The sequence below is a fragment of the Epinephelus moara genome, chromosome 24, assembly GCF_006386435.1.
Source record: "Epinephelus moara isolate mb chromosome 24, YSFRI_EMoa_1.0, whole genome shotgun sequence".
NCBI lineage: Eukaryota > Metazoa > Chordata > Actinopteri > Perciformes > Serranidae > Epinephelus > Epinephelus moara.
In genome coordinates, this window is record NC_065529.1 from 52,598,400 (window position 1) to 52,613,965 (window position 15,566).

Consider the following 15,566-nt stretch of genomic DNA (forward strand, 5'->3'; position numbering starts at 1 on the left):
GGCTCTCTGACAGACAGACAGACAGGTTCTCTGACAGAAAGTCGTTTGGTTCTTTTCTTGTTCAGATTTTTAACTCGATGAATCAGAAAACAAATCAAATATCAAACTTGTCAGTGACACACTGAGTTTAATCTCTAATGCCTCTTCACTCACAGTCATGTTGTGATGTATCAGATCAGTCCGATCAGCTGTCCAATCAATAACTGATATCCAATCAGGAGGTGTGTCGGTCAGTGAAAGACTTCAGTGAAGGCTGCACTGTGTATCCTCGCTTCCCTCTCCTCTGAAAGCCTCCTCTCTCCTCGACTCCTCCAAGTGCATTTAACGAACTGACACGTTCCATATTACAAGATGGCGAGTCTTGATCAGTTCCCGGGTCAAGTGATCGAGGACAGAGGACGGAGGAGTCAAGGAGGGATATTGGGATGAACCCGTTGTCTCCTCCATCACCAGACTCCACTGAAAAAAATGACGATTTAAAATTTAATGTTTGTTTTAACAAAAGAAATGTAGAAATTAAAACTTAATTATTTTTAATAAACTCTTTGATGTTCCGGGCCCAGTATTTCAAAGTGATCTGATAGGATTATCCTGTCCGGATTGGATTAAATCCTGATCTGATCTGAAAACTGGGTATTTCAATACAGATCAAGAGGATCCTGATCCTGAGGATCAGAATTCAGATCTGGTAATCCAATCCTCCCTTTAATCCACATAAAGGCTGCATTTGGGTATTTCAAAAGTTAAGGCAGAGATCTGGATCAATTTGATACCAAATTTCAGGATTATTTGGATCCCACATCAGAGGTGGATTTGACAAAGCCTCAGCTCCACTTCTCCTAGATATTGATACTCAAGATGTTCATTACACTTAATCTAAATTAGTGTTTTAGTTGTAAGTAATTTCAAGCATAGAAAAACATTGTTTGGCCATACTTCCTGAAACTGCTGTAAATAAGAGTAACAAATACAGACCTATTTCTCAAAGTCTAGTTTCACCTAACATTGTAACTTGTTTGTACCAAAACATCCAACATATGTTTGTGGTCAGACAAAGGCAAGGAAATGCAAAGCAAATTTATTTGTATAGCACATTCTTTTCTTTACAGAGAGTGACAGAAACAACACAGGATTAACATAATAAGCACATGGCAATTCAAACAAAGTATTAAAAAAGCAATTAGAAACAAAATGTAAATCTAAATAGTGTCACAGAGCCTAAAGACTGCTCACAGGTCTGAGGTGAGCCTCTTTTCCAGAAGTTTTATCTTCAGTTCTGTCTCTCTCTGCTGAAGCAGCATCAGCTTGAGCTGCTCGTCAGCCAATTCAATTTGTCTCTTCTCTCTCCCAGTCTCCATTCTCTGTCGGAATCCACAATAGTCACAGAAATTGTTTAAGTACAGAAAAGCACATCACCATCATTACTGTAGCATACCCAAACTCGATCCTCTGACACTTCTGAATGAAACGCATAATTCATACTAGTACTGTGTATTTTTCCTATACTGCAGCAGTCTGCTCTGCACACATGTAAAAAAAATATTAAATAAAGTCCACTGTGTTGGCAATAACATAACGTTAAACTCTGAACAGGCTGGTGTTTAAAGAGTTCATGTATGACGTACTTCAGATTAATACCTTTTAAATTAAACCATAGACCGCAAAATACACCAACAAAGCCAGCTACCTCGCTAGCCTGCTAGCTACTTAACATGCAAGTCAATGGAGCCGCGTTAGCTACCGTTAGCATGACCTCAGCTCAATTAGAGATCGTAGGTGACAATTCAAATAGCTGGCTCACATGAGATGGTGGGTGGCCTCTGTATGCTAAACCTACATTTTGATGTGAAAGCTGTGCTACCAACTGCTCCTTTAGTGAAGCAGTCCGCCATGTTTCAGATCCAGGGGCGGAGTTGTGAGATTTGGAAATCCGCATCCGGTCAGATTGGGATCAAAGTGATCCACCCTGCCAGTGTTTTGAAATACCCAGATAAAGTCAGCAGGATCACCTTGATCCCTAACTGAGAACAGGAGGATTTCATAATCCGGATAATTCTGATCCAGATTACAAGTTTTGAAATACTGGGCCCTGATGTTCTCGGCTCATCTTACTGTCTCAAATTAATTTTCTGTCCTCTGATGGAGGTCTTAGAGTCTCAGAACTGTTTCAGGTGTAGACCGTCAGTCTGTCTCCTCCGTCAGCAAGATGGGTGAAGGTGGGCGGAGTTTTTGCTGCTCACAGACTTCCTGTTTCTGTTCTCAGGTTGAACCCACGAGACCTGAACCTGGACCACAGTACAGATCCCAGCTCAGACCAGGACCTTGATACTGATCCTGACTCTGGCCCTGACTCTGACTCTGATCTTGGTCCTGGTCCTGACTCTGATCCTGGTCCTGACTCTGACTCTGATCCTGGTCCTGGTCCTGGTCCTGGTCATGGTCCTGGCTCTGATCCTGGTCCTTTGGTTCCAGGTCCTGGTTTTGTCCTGGTGGTCTCTGACAGTGAGGTGAGTCGTTAGTGTTTCGGTGTGAAGCTCCGACACAAACAAACAAACAAACAAAAGTAAAAGCTTGTGTTTAGTTGTTGGGGCTCAGCTGAAGGTCTGTCCCTCTGCTGAAGGTCTGTCAAACTCAAGGGCCCTGTTTTTACTCCTCAGCAACATTACTCAACCTCCGGACTCTCTTCCTCCACCGATGTACTCTATTGCCTTTTGTAATACCCTTCTATCCTTTTTTACTGCTAAAATTCATAACATCCATCAGCAACTTTCTCCCAGCTCCTCTCACAATTCATCTTCCTTATTTCCCTCTGTGTCCCCTTCCCAGTCACTCTCAGTATTTGCTCTACCTTCCGTTTTCGAAACCACTAGTCTGATCAAAAAATCTAAATCATCAACCTGCCAGTTAGATCCCCTTCCAGCTACTCTTGTTAAAGCCACCGTTCCCTCTCTGGCCCCTCTCATCACGCACATAATCCATTCTTCCCTCACCACTGGAATTGTTCCTTCACCCCTCAAAACAGCTGCTGTCACCCCAATACTCAAGAAACCTGGCGCAGATCCCAATAACCACAATAACCTCCGTCCCATCTCCAATCTTCCATTTCTCTCAAAGATACTTGACAAAACTGTTGCCTCTCAGCTCCATTCTCACCTTTCCCGCAATAATCTTTTTGAACAATTCCAGTCCGGTTTCCGCCCTCTCCACAGTACTGAAACGGCACTTCTCAAAATCACCAACGATCTCCTCCTGGCAGCCGATTCCGGGCTCCTATCCACCCTCATCCTGCTTGACCTGAGTGCGGCCTTCGACACCATCTCACACACCACCACCCTGGACGGACTCCTCTCTATTGGCATCACACACACCCCTCAACTGGTTCGAATCCTACCTCTCCGGCCGCTCTCAGTTCATCCAACTCAAATCATTCACATCACAACCACTCCCAGTCACCACAGGTGTGCCCCAGGGCTCTTTCCTGGGGCCCCTGCTATTCATCATTTACTTACTCCCCCTTGGCTCATACGCAGATGACACCCAGCTCAATATTTCCACCAAACCCGACTCCACCCTCCCACCTTCCTCCCTCACTGACTGCCTCCGTGAAATAAAATCCTGGTTTTCATCCAACTTCTTCAAATTAAACAGCGACAAAACAGAAATTCTACTCATTGGCACTAAAACCACCCTATCCAAATCCCCAAGTTTCACATTATCTATTGACAAGTCTTCCATTTCTCCTTCCCCACAGGTCAAGAGTCTGGGTGTCATCCTCGACAGCACACTTTCCTACACTTCTCATATCAACCACATAACCTGGTCAGCTTACCTCCATCTCCGCAACATCAACCGCCTCCGCTCCTCTCTCACACCTCACACAGCTGCTATTCTGGTCCACAGTCTCGTCACCTCCTGGCTTGACTACTGCAACTCCCTCCTGTTCGGTCTTCCACAAAAAACTCTCCATAAACTACAACTGGTACAGAATTCAGCAGCTCGTATCATCACAAGGACCCCATCCACTCACCACATCATACCCGTCCTGCAGCAGCTCCACTGGCTCCCCATCACACACCGTATCCAATACAAGATTTTACTGCTCACCTTCAAGGCCATTCACAACCTCGCCCCTCCATACCTGTCTGACCTCCTCCACATTGCTACACCCGCACACACACTCAGATCCTCTTCCTCCATCCACCTCTCTGTTCCCCCCGCCCACCTAGCTACCATGGGGAGCAGAGCATTCAGCTGCTCTGCTCCACAGCTCTGGAATTCACTCCCCCCTGACCTCCGCAACACCACATCTGTCAATCTGTTCAAATCCAAACTCAAAACACATCTGTTCAGACTTGTCCATTCCACCTGATCAAATGCACTATGTTCTTACACTGTCTTAGTGTCTTCCACTCTATTTTAATGTATTTGTATGATGTTTTGTATGCTGTGTGTCTTGTTTGATGTATGCTTTTTTATCTTTGCTGTAAGGCGACCTTGAGTGGCTTGAAAGGCGCCCTAACAAATAAAATGCATCATTATTATTATTATTATTATTATTATTATTAAGTACCTTGGTATCACATTAGACACGAATCTCACATTTAAGAAACACATCAAAAAAGTGGCCAACATGATGAGATTCAGCCTGCAAAATTTCAAACAAATCAGGCCCCTCATCTCGTCTGATGCTGCTAAATCTGATCTTTACTGCATGATTCTGTCTCATATTGAGTACTGTTTTGTGATATGGTCGTTTGCTGGAGTCACCACACTGAAACCTATCGAACAACTCTACCAAAAAGCCATCAAGGTATTCGCCACAAAAACATATTCCTCACATCACTGTCCATTTCTTGCGAGGTACAATTTATTGAGTTTTGAAGATTTTAAAACTTTTAAATACAGCTGCCTCATCTATAAAACCCTCAACGGGCTGGCTCCTCCCCCGCTGGAGGACTTTTTTAAACGGACAGACGCTGGCTCCTCCCCCGCTGGAGGACTTTTTTAAACGGACAGACAACACGCTCAGTACCAGATCTGCATCCAGAGGGGACTGCGAGGTGCAGTTCAGACGAACCTCTATAGGCCAAAATTCCCTAACTGTAAAGGGCAGTGCAGGTTGGAACGGTCTCCCAACCTCAATCAGAGACAGTCCCACTCTCACTGCTTTTAAAAAACAGCTTTAAGGATGGCTATTGACTCATCAAATCTGCACCCATGAATGACTCATTGATCAGCCCTCTCATACAGTCTCTACTGTAGCCCCTTGTCGAATCTACTGTATAACTGCTGCTAATATTGTTGTGCACTTTATATGTTGTTGATTTAATTGTTATTTATGGTATGTCTGTCTGTCTTTTAATGTGAGGACTACGGACGGAAATTACCTTCTAGCTAAATCCGGCATATTTACATGACGTCATGTATTTGTACCGATTGTTCATTGATATGCACTGTCCTCTTCAAATAAACAAATAAAGTAAAGTAAAAGTAAAGTAAAGTATGAGGACAGACAGACAAACTGAAGACATGATGTCTCAGGCTGTCTCCTGCACGGCGTCAAACATTAATCAGAAACATTTTAAATGACTATTTACTGACTTAACATTTCAAACATTCAGAAACAAACAAACAGTGTTTACTTACGAGGAGCTCCTTCAGCCATCTCTATGGCGGTGATTCCACAGGACCACAGGTCACTCTGAAGGACACAAGATCAGGTCAGTGACATCAGTCTGAGTCATGTTTTAATGTTGGGATATCAATAACACTGACATATCACTGACTGTTCTGTGATATCCTGATCAGTGTCAGTACTATGTGGACGTTTGTGTATTTTAATATATCAAATAAAATCTATCAGTTCTGGTCGGTCTGGATGATCCACAGCCTGGTCTGCATGCAGCCATACGTCTACCACAAACCAAAGGCTCTTCACCTCCATCATACCGAGGTGACAGCAGAGAGAAACCCTCAACATGTGTCTGAGGGAACATTCATTTATACAGTCTGTGTTTCACTGACCTTTCATTATCTACAGTCAAGACTTGAAACTTATCAGTGGTACAAAAGTAGCTGAGAGCGAACACAGAGCGAACACAGAGTTAACACAGAGCGAACACAGAGCGAACACAGAGTTAACACAGAGCGAACACTGAGCGAACACAGAGTTAACACAGAGCGAACACAGAGCGAACACAGAGCGAACACAGAGCGAACACTGAGCGAACACAGAGTTAACACAGAGCGAACACAGAGTTAACACAGAGCGAACACAGAGCGAACAGAGTTAACACAGAGCGAACAGAGTTAACACAGAGCGAACACAGAGTTAACACAGAGCGAACACAGAGTTAACACAGAGTTAACACAGAGCGAACACAGAGTTAACAGAGCGAACACAGAGCGAACACAGAGTTAACACAGAGCGAACACAGAGCGAACACAGACAGAGTTAACACAGAGCGAACACAGAGCGAACACAGAGTTAACACAGAGCGAACACAGAGTTAACAGAGCGAACACAGAGTTAACAGAGCGAACACAGAGTTAACACAGAGCGAACACAGAGCGAACACAGAGTGAACAACACGCCCACATCAAACTTTAAAACTGACCACCTGAACTGATTTTTATTATTTTACCTTTTTGTCACTTCCACCTTTATTTTATCTTTTCATACAGTGCCTTATGAACAGTATCAGATCCAGGTCCTCACCCTGTAGTCGTAGGTAGCATCTGGGTTTTCATCACAGGCGATGACCTCTGGAGCCATCCAATATGGCGTCCCGATGAAGGTGTTCCTCCGACCTACCGTACGGTCCAGCTGAGCGCTCACACCAAAGTCCACTGGGAAACACAGGAAGTTAACATCAGTCATTAATGCGTCAGATTTCCATAAAGGGTGCCTGCTCACCCACACCCACTCCTGAGACCCCATCACCTACACTGGCTCCCCATCACACATCGCATACAGTTCAAAATCCTCCTCCTCACACACAAAGCGCTCAACAACCAGGCCCCCTCCGACGTCACACACCTACTCCACCACTACACCCCCTCCCGCGACCGACGCTCATCCGAAGGAAATCTTCCTCACTACCTGCACGGACCAAGCACCGAACCTGGGGGGACAGGGCCTTCTCCATCGCTGCCCCCTCCCTCTGGAACTCACTCCCCAAACCCATCCGTATCTGCACATACCTCCCAACACTCAAGACCATGCTCAAAACTCACCTTTTTAAATTAGCTTTTAATGTATAAGTTTGTTTGTTTTATACTGTTTTACTGCTGCTTTTCATTCTGACTTAGCTCTATTTTATGATTTTAAAAAAACTGTAGAGTGTCTTTGAGCATTTGTAAAAGTGCTTACAAATAAAATGTATTATTATTATTATTGTTATTATTATTTAAAGCATCTGACAGCCAGCAGAAATGAACATATTCAGTGAGTTTGAATCTGACGATGGTAAATTCTTTAAGACATTTGCAGAAACTGAAGATGAGCTCCTTTAAGATCAGCTCAGATCCTCTGTGGACGCAGACCGACGCTGTCAGAGGGTCGTTAACATTTAAGATCCTGAACCACCTGCTCCACGAGGCCGCAGAGCGCCGTCTGATTCTTTATGTTAGATGGCTTAAAGTAATAACATTAACAAATAGTGGCTTTTGCTCACCACAGCTGCAGAGGCTAACAGCTTCATGTGAAACAGACTACATTATAGACAGTCCGTTATTTATTAATCTCTCTGTCTCTTTATATTTTTACTTTTTATCTGCTCCCGTTGCCTTGATAAAGTTAATGCATCACGCCGTCATTTCTAACTCAACACTTCCTGAAGTTGCTTCAAATTAAAAGCCCCTTATAACCTCTGCTGAGAGAATCCCTCCATNCTGGAGAATGTTTTAGGATAGTAATAACATTAGATAATCATTAGATCATGAATCATGATTAGATAATCATATTACAAAGATAATATATATAAGATAATAACATTAAAGACAAAATTAAATTGCAATACTTTTTCAAAACTTGATGATTTTACCTTTCTGTACATTTTGTATACAAATTCATTTCAATTTACAATGTTCAAAATTTTCTTCCTAGTTTCCCAAAATCCTGTGGGAAACACTGGTATCTGTACCGATTGTTCATTAATATGCACGGTCCTCTTCAAATAAAGTGAAATTGAAATGGAAGGTCTGTCCCTCTGAGTGCGGGTCTGTCCCTCTGAGTCAAGGTCTGTCCCTCTGAGTGAGGGTCTGTCCCTCTGAGTCAAGGTCTGTCCCTCTGAGTGAGGGTCTGTCCCTCTGAGTAAAGGTCTGTCCCTCTGAATGAAGGTCTGTCCCTCAGAGTGCGGGTCTGTCCCTCTGAGTCAAGGTCTGTCCCTCTGAGTGCGGGTCTGTCCCTCCTGAGTCAAGGTCTGTCCCTCTGAGTGCGGGTCTGTCCCTCTGAATGAGGGTCTGTCCCTCTGAGTCAAGGTCTGTCCCTCTGAGTGCGGGTCTGTCCCTCTGAATGAGGGTCTGTCCCTCTGAGTGAAGGTCTGTCCCTCTGAGTGAGGGTCTGTCCCTCTGAGTGAAGGTCTGTCCCTCTGAGTGCGGGTCTGTCCCTCTGAGTGCGGGTCTGTCCCTCTGAGTGAAGGTCTGTCCCTCTGACAGAAGGAACACACGGTGGACACACAGGTGACACAGAGGGGACACACACAGGGCAAAGGGGACACACAGGGGACAGAGGAGACACACAGGGGACACACAGGGGACAGAGGAGACACACAGGGGACACACAGTGGACAGAGGAGACACACCGGGGACACACAGGGAACAGAGGAGACACACAGGGGACAGAGGAGACACACAGGGGACACACAGGGGACACACAGGGAGCAGAGGAGACACACAGGAGACACACAGGGGACACACGGGACAGAGGGGACACATAGGGGACATACAGGGGACAGAGGGGACATACAGGAGACACAGGGGACAGAGGGGACAAACAGGGGACACACGGGACAGATGTGACACACAGGGGACAGATGTGACACACGGGACAGAGGGGACACATAGGGGACATACAGGGGACATAGGGGACATACAGGGGACAGAGGGGACACGGAACAAAGGGGACACACAGGGGACACACGGGACAGAGGGGACTCACTGCACCAGATGAAACAACCCATTATCACATACGACACTCGTCATTCACGATCCACGCGACACCGTACGACGCTGCGTCGGGCTGTAACCACGCTGTTGTCATGGAGTCTGAACGCGACATGAAAGTAGCAGCACTGTCTGATCACTGACTAAAATAAAGGTTGTATAATTTCAAATCCTGTTAAAATCATGAGTTCAGTGTGTGAACGATCGAGACTCTGGACTTGTGTCCATGAATACTTATGTCTTCAGAGGTCAGTGTGTTTTGTATAATGTAAATACTTTGTGTGTGTGTGTGTGTGTGTGTGTGTGTACAGGTGTGCGGGGAGGTCCGACAGGTGCGGCAGTCTCCTGTCTCCGTCTCAGAGTACCTGCAGCTCAGTCTGGAGGAGGTAACACACCATCACATGTTCATATTACCCATGAGTCTTTGCTGCTGTTGCCATAGAGGCGGAGTCAGAGAGTATGTAAAGATGGGCGCCATGATTTCCCCCCACCGTGAAGGGAAAACTGCTGAACTCTGCCCCCTTACACGTCATAAGCCCCGCCCCCTCCATGGTTTCTGTTTTTCTGATTAGAAAGAGGTGTGATGTCATCATTGACAGCTATGTGAGCCAATCAGTGTGCTTGCTGTTATGGCGCTGCTCGTGATTGGTCTGGGTGTGTGGGCGGGGACTCAACGCAGCAGACTCTGGCACTAGATGATGTCACCAGAGCAGGATGGCAGTGGGCTTATCTGTTTAGGCTTCAGGAAGTGGAGAGGTGTCGTCCCTCTTTACATACAGGTGATCACACCTGTACCAAGACAACATGTAGGGGGCGTGGCTTTCATCAGCTGTCCCTGGACAACATGTAAGGGGCGTGGCTTTCATCAGCTGTCCCTGGACACCTGGACAGCATAGGGGGCGTGGCCTTCATCACCTGTATCAAGACAACATGTAGGGGGTGTGGCCTTCATCACCTGTACCTGTCTGTCTGTCCCTCCAGGCCTTCTTCCTGGTCTACAGTTTGGGCTGTCTGTCTGTCTACCTGCACCAGGTGACCGTCTGTCGTTCACTTTGACTTCCTACTTCTACATTTGGATTCCCTCCTTTAATGACCTCATCATGTCTTGTCCTGTGATTGGTCAGGAGCCGCTGTCAGTCCTCCAGCTGTGGAGGAAGTTCCGTTCCCTGCGGCCCGACTTTGTCAGCTCGTTCTCAGCCTATCAGCACTGTCGAAGCAGGGGGTGGATCCCAAAAGGAGGGGGTGGGGCCAAGTATGGCGTCGACTTCAGTAAGACACACGCACACACGCGCGCGCACACACACACACACACACACAGGTGTGTTCCATTTCAGGCTTCTCCCCTGGGGGCATGGTCTATAGGACACACCTGTCAGAGACCACCTGACCAGTCCCTTGAGCCTCCTTTGGTCTATGGTTTACACTCCTCTGTTTGTTTTCAGTGTTGTACAGGAAGGGACCGCCTTTCTACCACGCCAGGTAACACACTCACACACACACACACAGGTGATTTTGTTTCTGTGGCCTTGTGAGGACTCTGAGCCGCCGTCTTCATCACGTTAAAAAGTCTTCCTCGTTTGTTTTCTGACCTTCAGCTCCATCTACAAACTGTCCCTTCTCTCTTCCCGTAGTTATTCAGTGGTAGTTGAACGGGTTGATGATGCGTTCAGAGGCTCTGCGTTGCGTCCGTTTTCGTGGCGTTCTCTAGCGGCTCTCAGCAGGATCACCTCCAACGTCTCCAAGGTAACAAGTGGTGGTGGTGTGATGTCATCAGGTGAGATTAGAATCAGGTGAGTGATGTCACTGTGTTTTTTTTCCAGGAGCTGATGTTGTGTTACATCATCTATCCAGCCGACCAATCAGAAGCCGAGCTAGACTCACCTGTCTGTCTGAGCAGGCTGAAGGTTCAGGTACCTGATCAATAATAATCAATAAGTCTGATCAGTTCTGAAATGTTTTCATCATGTATCAGAGAAAAATTTCAGTCTTCAGTCAAAATCAATCAGTGATCAATGAAGGGATCCATCAGCTGATCGGTGTCATTGATTTTCTCTCAACAGGAAGTGATCGTTAGCAGGTGGGTTTCCTCCAGAGAGCGAGCTGAGCAGGAAGACTTCTGATTGGCTGACAGGAGACTGGAAACTGGAAACTGATGATGTCACAGAGTGATATCACAGAGTGATGTCACAGAGACTCAACCATTGTCAATTGAAGAGTCAGAAACATTCAACCTTTATTTAAATGTGAATCATTGACAGTGATGAACGACTAGTTCTGATGACATCACACACTTCCTGCAAAACGTGACATCACAGACTTCCTGCAGGACAACAAGATTTGGCTTCATGGAAGACTCTTTAAATCTGAATGTTTACAAAGAACGTGGACATGTGGACAGAGGGAATGTCTCCGTGTGTGGAGGGAGAAAATAAATGTGAAATTTAAAAGATAAAAACACACGTCAACAATCACTGTGACACATCTGAGACAACATGATGAACCGCAGATGGTTTATGGCAGAGGACAGAAACACAGCAGTTTAACATGTTAGAGCTAACAGAGCTAAAGCTAACAGAGCTTAAGCTAACAGAGTTAAAGCTAACAGAGCTAAAGCTAGACTCATAAGTCAGTCTTTAGACGCTTTGCTTAACTAAAGACTGATGTCTTTCTCCCTGATTTTGTGTTTAGATGGGCGGATACAATTTTAGAGTTTAAAAAAACTCCCTACATTGCAGAACCAATAGTAAATCTGCAGGGCGGTCCTTCAGTGGCTCACTGAACTCTTGTGCTCATAAACATAGTCCGACTGCGTTAAAAGTTTTAAACAAAGTCGCTGTAAGTCCTTCATTTCCACAATCTTGTGAACTGAGCACACGTTTGATAAAACAGAGTTAAATCTCTCGGCATCCATTTTCAAGCTCTCTGTGTGTTTGTTGCCTTGCAGATGAGAAAAGGCGGAGCGCACATTTCCGGGAGGGCGTGTCCTTTTCAAAAATGCAAGAGGCGTTGCTTTGTTGCCGGCCGTTTTCTCCGGTGTGTTAAACACACTTTAGAAAGGAGTGTCCCTAGACTATCAGAAGGCGGAGATCTCTGATTGTCTGGTGGCAAGTCTAAGCTAAAGCTAACAGGACTTAAGCTAACATGACTAAAGCTAACAGAGCTAAAGCTATCAGAGCTTAAGCTAACAGGGCCTACGCTAACAGGACTAAAGCTAACAGGACTTAAGCTAACAGAGCTGAAGCTAACAGGACTTAAGCTAACAGGACTCAAGCTAACAGGACTAAAGCTAATAGGACTTAAGCTAATAGGGCTTAAGCTAACAGGACTAAAGTTAATAGGACTTAAGCTAACAGGGCTTAAGCTAACAGGACTAAAGCTAACAGGACTAAAGGTAGCAGGACCAAAGCTAACAGGACTAAAGCTAACAGAGCTAAAGCTATCAGAGCTTAAGCTAACAGAGCTAAAGCTAGCAGAGCTTAAGCTAACAGGGCTTAAGCTAACAGAGCTAAAGCTATCAGAGCTAAAGCTAACAAGACCTAAGCTAACAGGACTAAAGCTAACAGGATTTAAGCTAACAGGATTAAAGTTAATAGGACTTAAGCTAACAGGGCTTAAGATAACAGGACTAAAGGTAGTAGGACTAAATGTAACAGGACTTAAGGTAACAGAGCTAAAGCTAACAGGACTAAAGCTAACAGGACTAAAGGTAACAGGTCTAAAGCTAACAGAGCTAAAGCTAACAGAGCTAATGCTATCAGAGCTAAAGCTAACAAGACCTAAGCTAACAGGACTAAAGCTAACAGAGCTAAAGCTATCAGAGCTTAAGCTAACAGGACTTAAGCTAACAGGATTAAAGTTAATAGGACTTAAGCTAACAGGGCTTAAGCTAACAGGACTAAAGGTAGTAGGACTAAAGGTAGCAGGACTAAGCTAATAGGACTAAAGATAGCAGGACTAAAGGTAACAGGACTTAAGGTAACAGAGCTAAAGCTAACAGGACTAAAGTTAACAGGACTAAAGGTAACAGAGCTAAAGCTAACATGACTTAAGCTAACAGGACTAAAGGTAACAGGACTAAAGGTAGCAGGACTAAAGGTAACAGGACTTAAGGTAACAGAGCTAAAGCTAACAGGACTTAAGGTAACAGAGCTAAAGCTAACAGGACTAAAGTTAACAGGACTAAAGGTAACAGGACTTAAGGTAACAGAGCTAAAGCTAACAGGACGTAAGCTAACAGGACTAAAGCTAACATGACTTAAGCTAACAGGACTAAAGCTAACAGGACTAAAGGTAGCAGGACTAAAGGTAACAGGACTTAAGGTAACAGAGCTAAAGCTAACAGGACTAAAGTTAACAGGACTAAAGGTAACAGGACTTAAGGTAACAGAGCTAAAGCTAACAGGGCGTAAGCTAACAGGACTAAAGGTAACATGACTTAATGGAACAGGACTAAAGGTAACAGAGCTAAAGCTAACAGGACTTAAGCTAAGAGGACTAAAGGTAACAGGGCTAAAGGTAACAGGACTAAAGGTAACAGGACTTAAGCTAACAGGACTAAAGGTAACAGGACTTAAGCCAACAGGACTAAAGGTAACAGGTGATGTCCTGTTACATGTTGAAACACCTGATACATGTGACGCCGCAATGACGTTGACTCTGAGGAGGAAACTGACAGAAACATTCAGATCTTATCTTACTATATAATAGGGCTGTCAAAATTGCTCAAAAATGACGTTTGAATATATCTTCTAAAAATAACTCATAGGTTCAAACCATTCAATTTTTTTTTTTTTCGCATTATGTCCACAAGACGGCAAACAAATACAAGGAAACATACTTGTATATGTATTAATACAAGGAAACATAACTACTTGTAGGTATTTTTATTTCAACATAAAAGTCTTTGAAAACACTTTCATACCTACACATTAAAACACATAAAACAATTATCTATGACATTACATTATAAACGACCACGGACCTCTCGCTCGCCCCCCCTCTCTGACCTGTCACGCCAGGGCCACACCGCCCACGGAAGCGCTGCGAATAGCCTCGAAGCGCCAAGTAGTAAAGCCAGTTTCCTTTCAGTGCCCATGTTAACCGATTGTGTCATCCACACCATGGCCGGCTCGCGCCCTGCAGTGATCGTTTCGGCGTCTGGTCTATTTTCTGTGCGAGCCGCGAACGAATATGTCAAGCAGTGCGTTCAGTGCAGGCCAGGCCAACACCCACTCACAAAGAGGACAGCTGCGGTGGTGTTTTTTTTTCTCCACAATCGAATATAAATTTTCACATTCGAAGGTCCATTTTTTTTTCAAATTAGAATTTAAATTCGAATTTAGAATATTCGTTGACAGCCCTACTATATAATGTCTGTGTGTGGGTGTGTCTGTCCCACGTTTTTCTACTCACTGTAGCCAAGCAGCGGAGTTACACTGTGCACTAGAGGGTGACACGGGAGAGGATTTTCAGTCCTGTCGCATCCCACTCCCACAAAAATAATCCCATCCCGTCCCAATCCCATGAAAAAGAAAAAAAAATCCCGTCCTGTCCCAATCTCACAAGAATGACTCCCATCCCATCCCGCTCCCATGTTGTGTGTCAGTTACAGTAAAAAAAAAAAAAAAATACAGTACATGGATCACACAATGCCTACCTTAGTTGAATATGAACCCAAATGTGACATCTAATGTTGTGTTTTGATGTTTATTGCCTAATTATTTTAACATTCACTCCACCTTGAAGCTGTTCAGAATGACAAACACATTTGATTTCTGATGTGGTCAGACAACACGTCATAAGAACCAGTTCTGAGAGAGAAAAATGTCGTTAAAGTAGTGTTTGGTTCCTCTGACTGATATTATTATATATGACATCATTTGATTATTAATACTGAAGCATCAGTGTCAGAGCAGCATGTTACTGTTGTAGCTGCTGGAGGTGGAGCTAGTTTCAACTACTTTATAAAAACTTGACTATTGTTATTATGATTCCCAGTCCCGCCCGCTCCCGTTGACTTTTTTTCCCATCCCGTCCCAATCACGTGACGAATAGTGATTCCCATCCCATGGGAGTCACGTGATCACGTGATTCCCGTGGGACTCCCAAAATGTCAGTCTCTACTGTGCACGTGTGTTAATATATGCAACCACCTCAAACAGACATCATCTCAGCTGCAGCCGATAAAGGTAGGGTTATCTTACCATATAAAGACGAAAACTCTGTCTGTCTGTCTGTCTGTCCCACGTTTTTCTCCTCACTGACTTGGTCAATCCATGTGAAATTTGGCACAGTGGTAGAGGGTCATGGGAGGATGTGAATGAAGCAATATTACATCAATTGGCCAAAGGGGGGCGCTATAGCAACCAATTGAAATGTCAAACTTTGAATGGGCATATCTC

General features: G+C 44.7%; 1 protein-coding gene across 1 annotated transcript in view; it reads left to right on the plus strand.

The window, feature by feature from the left end:
• Positions 1–11,501, plus strand: part of tsen2 (TSEN2 tRNA splicing endonuclease subunit) — a 22,239-nt gene extending 10,738 nt beyond the window's left edge. Inside the window, exons 2-9 of the mRNA XM_050037993.1 lie at positions 2,178–2,507; positions 9,477–9,551; positions 10,147–10,197; positions 10,290–10,434; positions 10,608–10,644; positions 10,797–10,908; positions 10,986–11,075; positions 11,226–11,501. Coding sequence (XP_049893950.1) covers positions 2,178–2,507; positions 9,477–9,551; positions 10,147–10,197; positions 10,290–10,434; positions 10,608–10,644; positions 10,797–10,908; positions 10,986–11,075; positions 11,226–11,285 — 900 coding nt within the window. The 3' untranslated portion in view covers positions 11,286–11,501. The remainder of the gene's footprint in view (positions 1–2,177; positions 2,508–9,476; positions 9,552–10,146; positions 10,198–10,289; positions 10,435–10,607; positions 10,645–10,796; positions 10,909–10,985; positions 11,076–11,225) is intronic.
• The last annotated feature ends 4,065 nt before the right edge of the window (positions 11,502–15,566 follow it).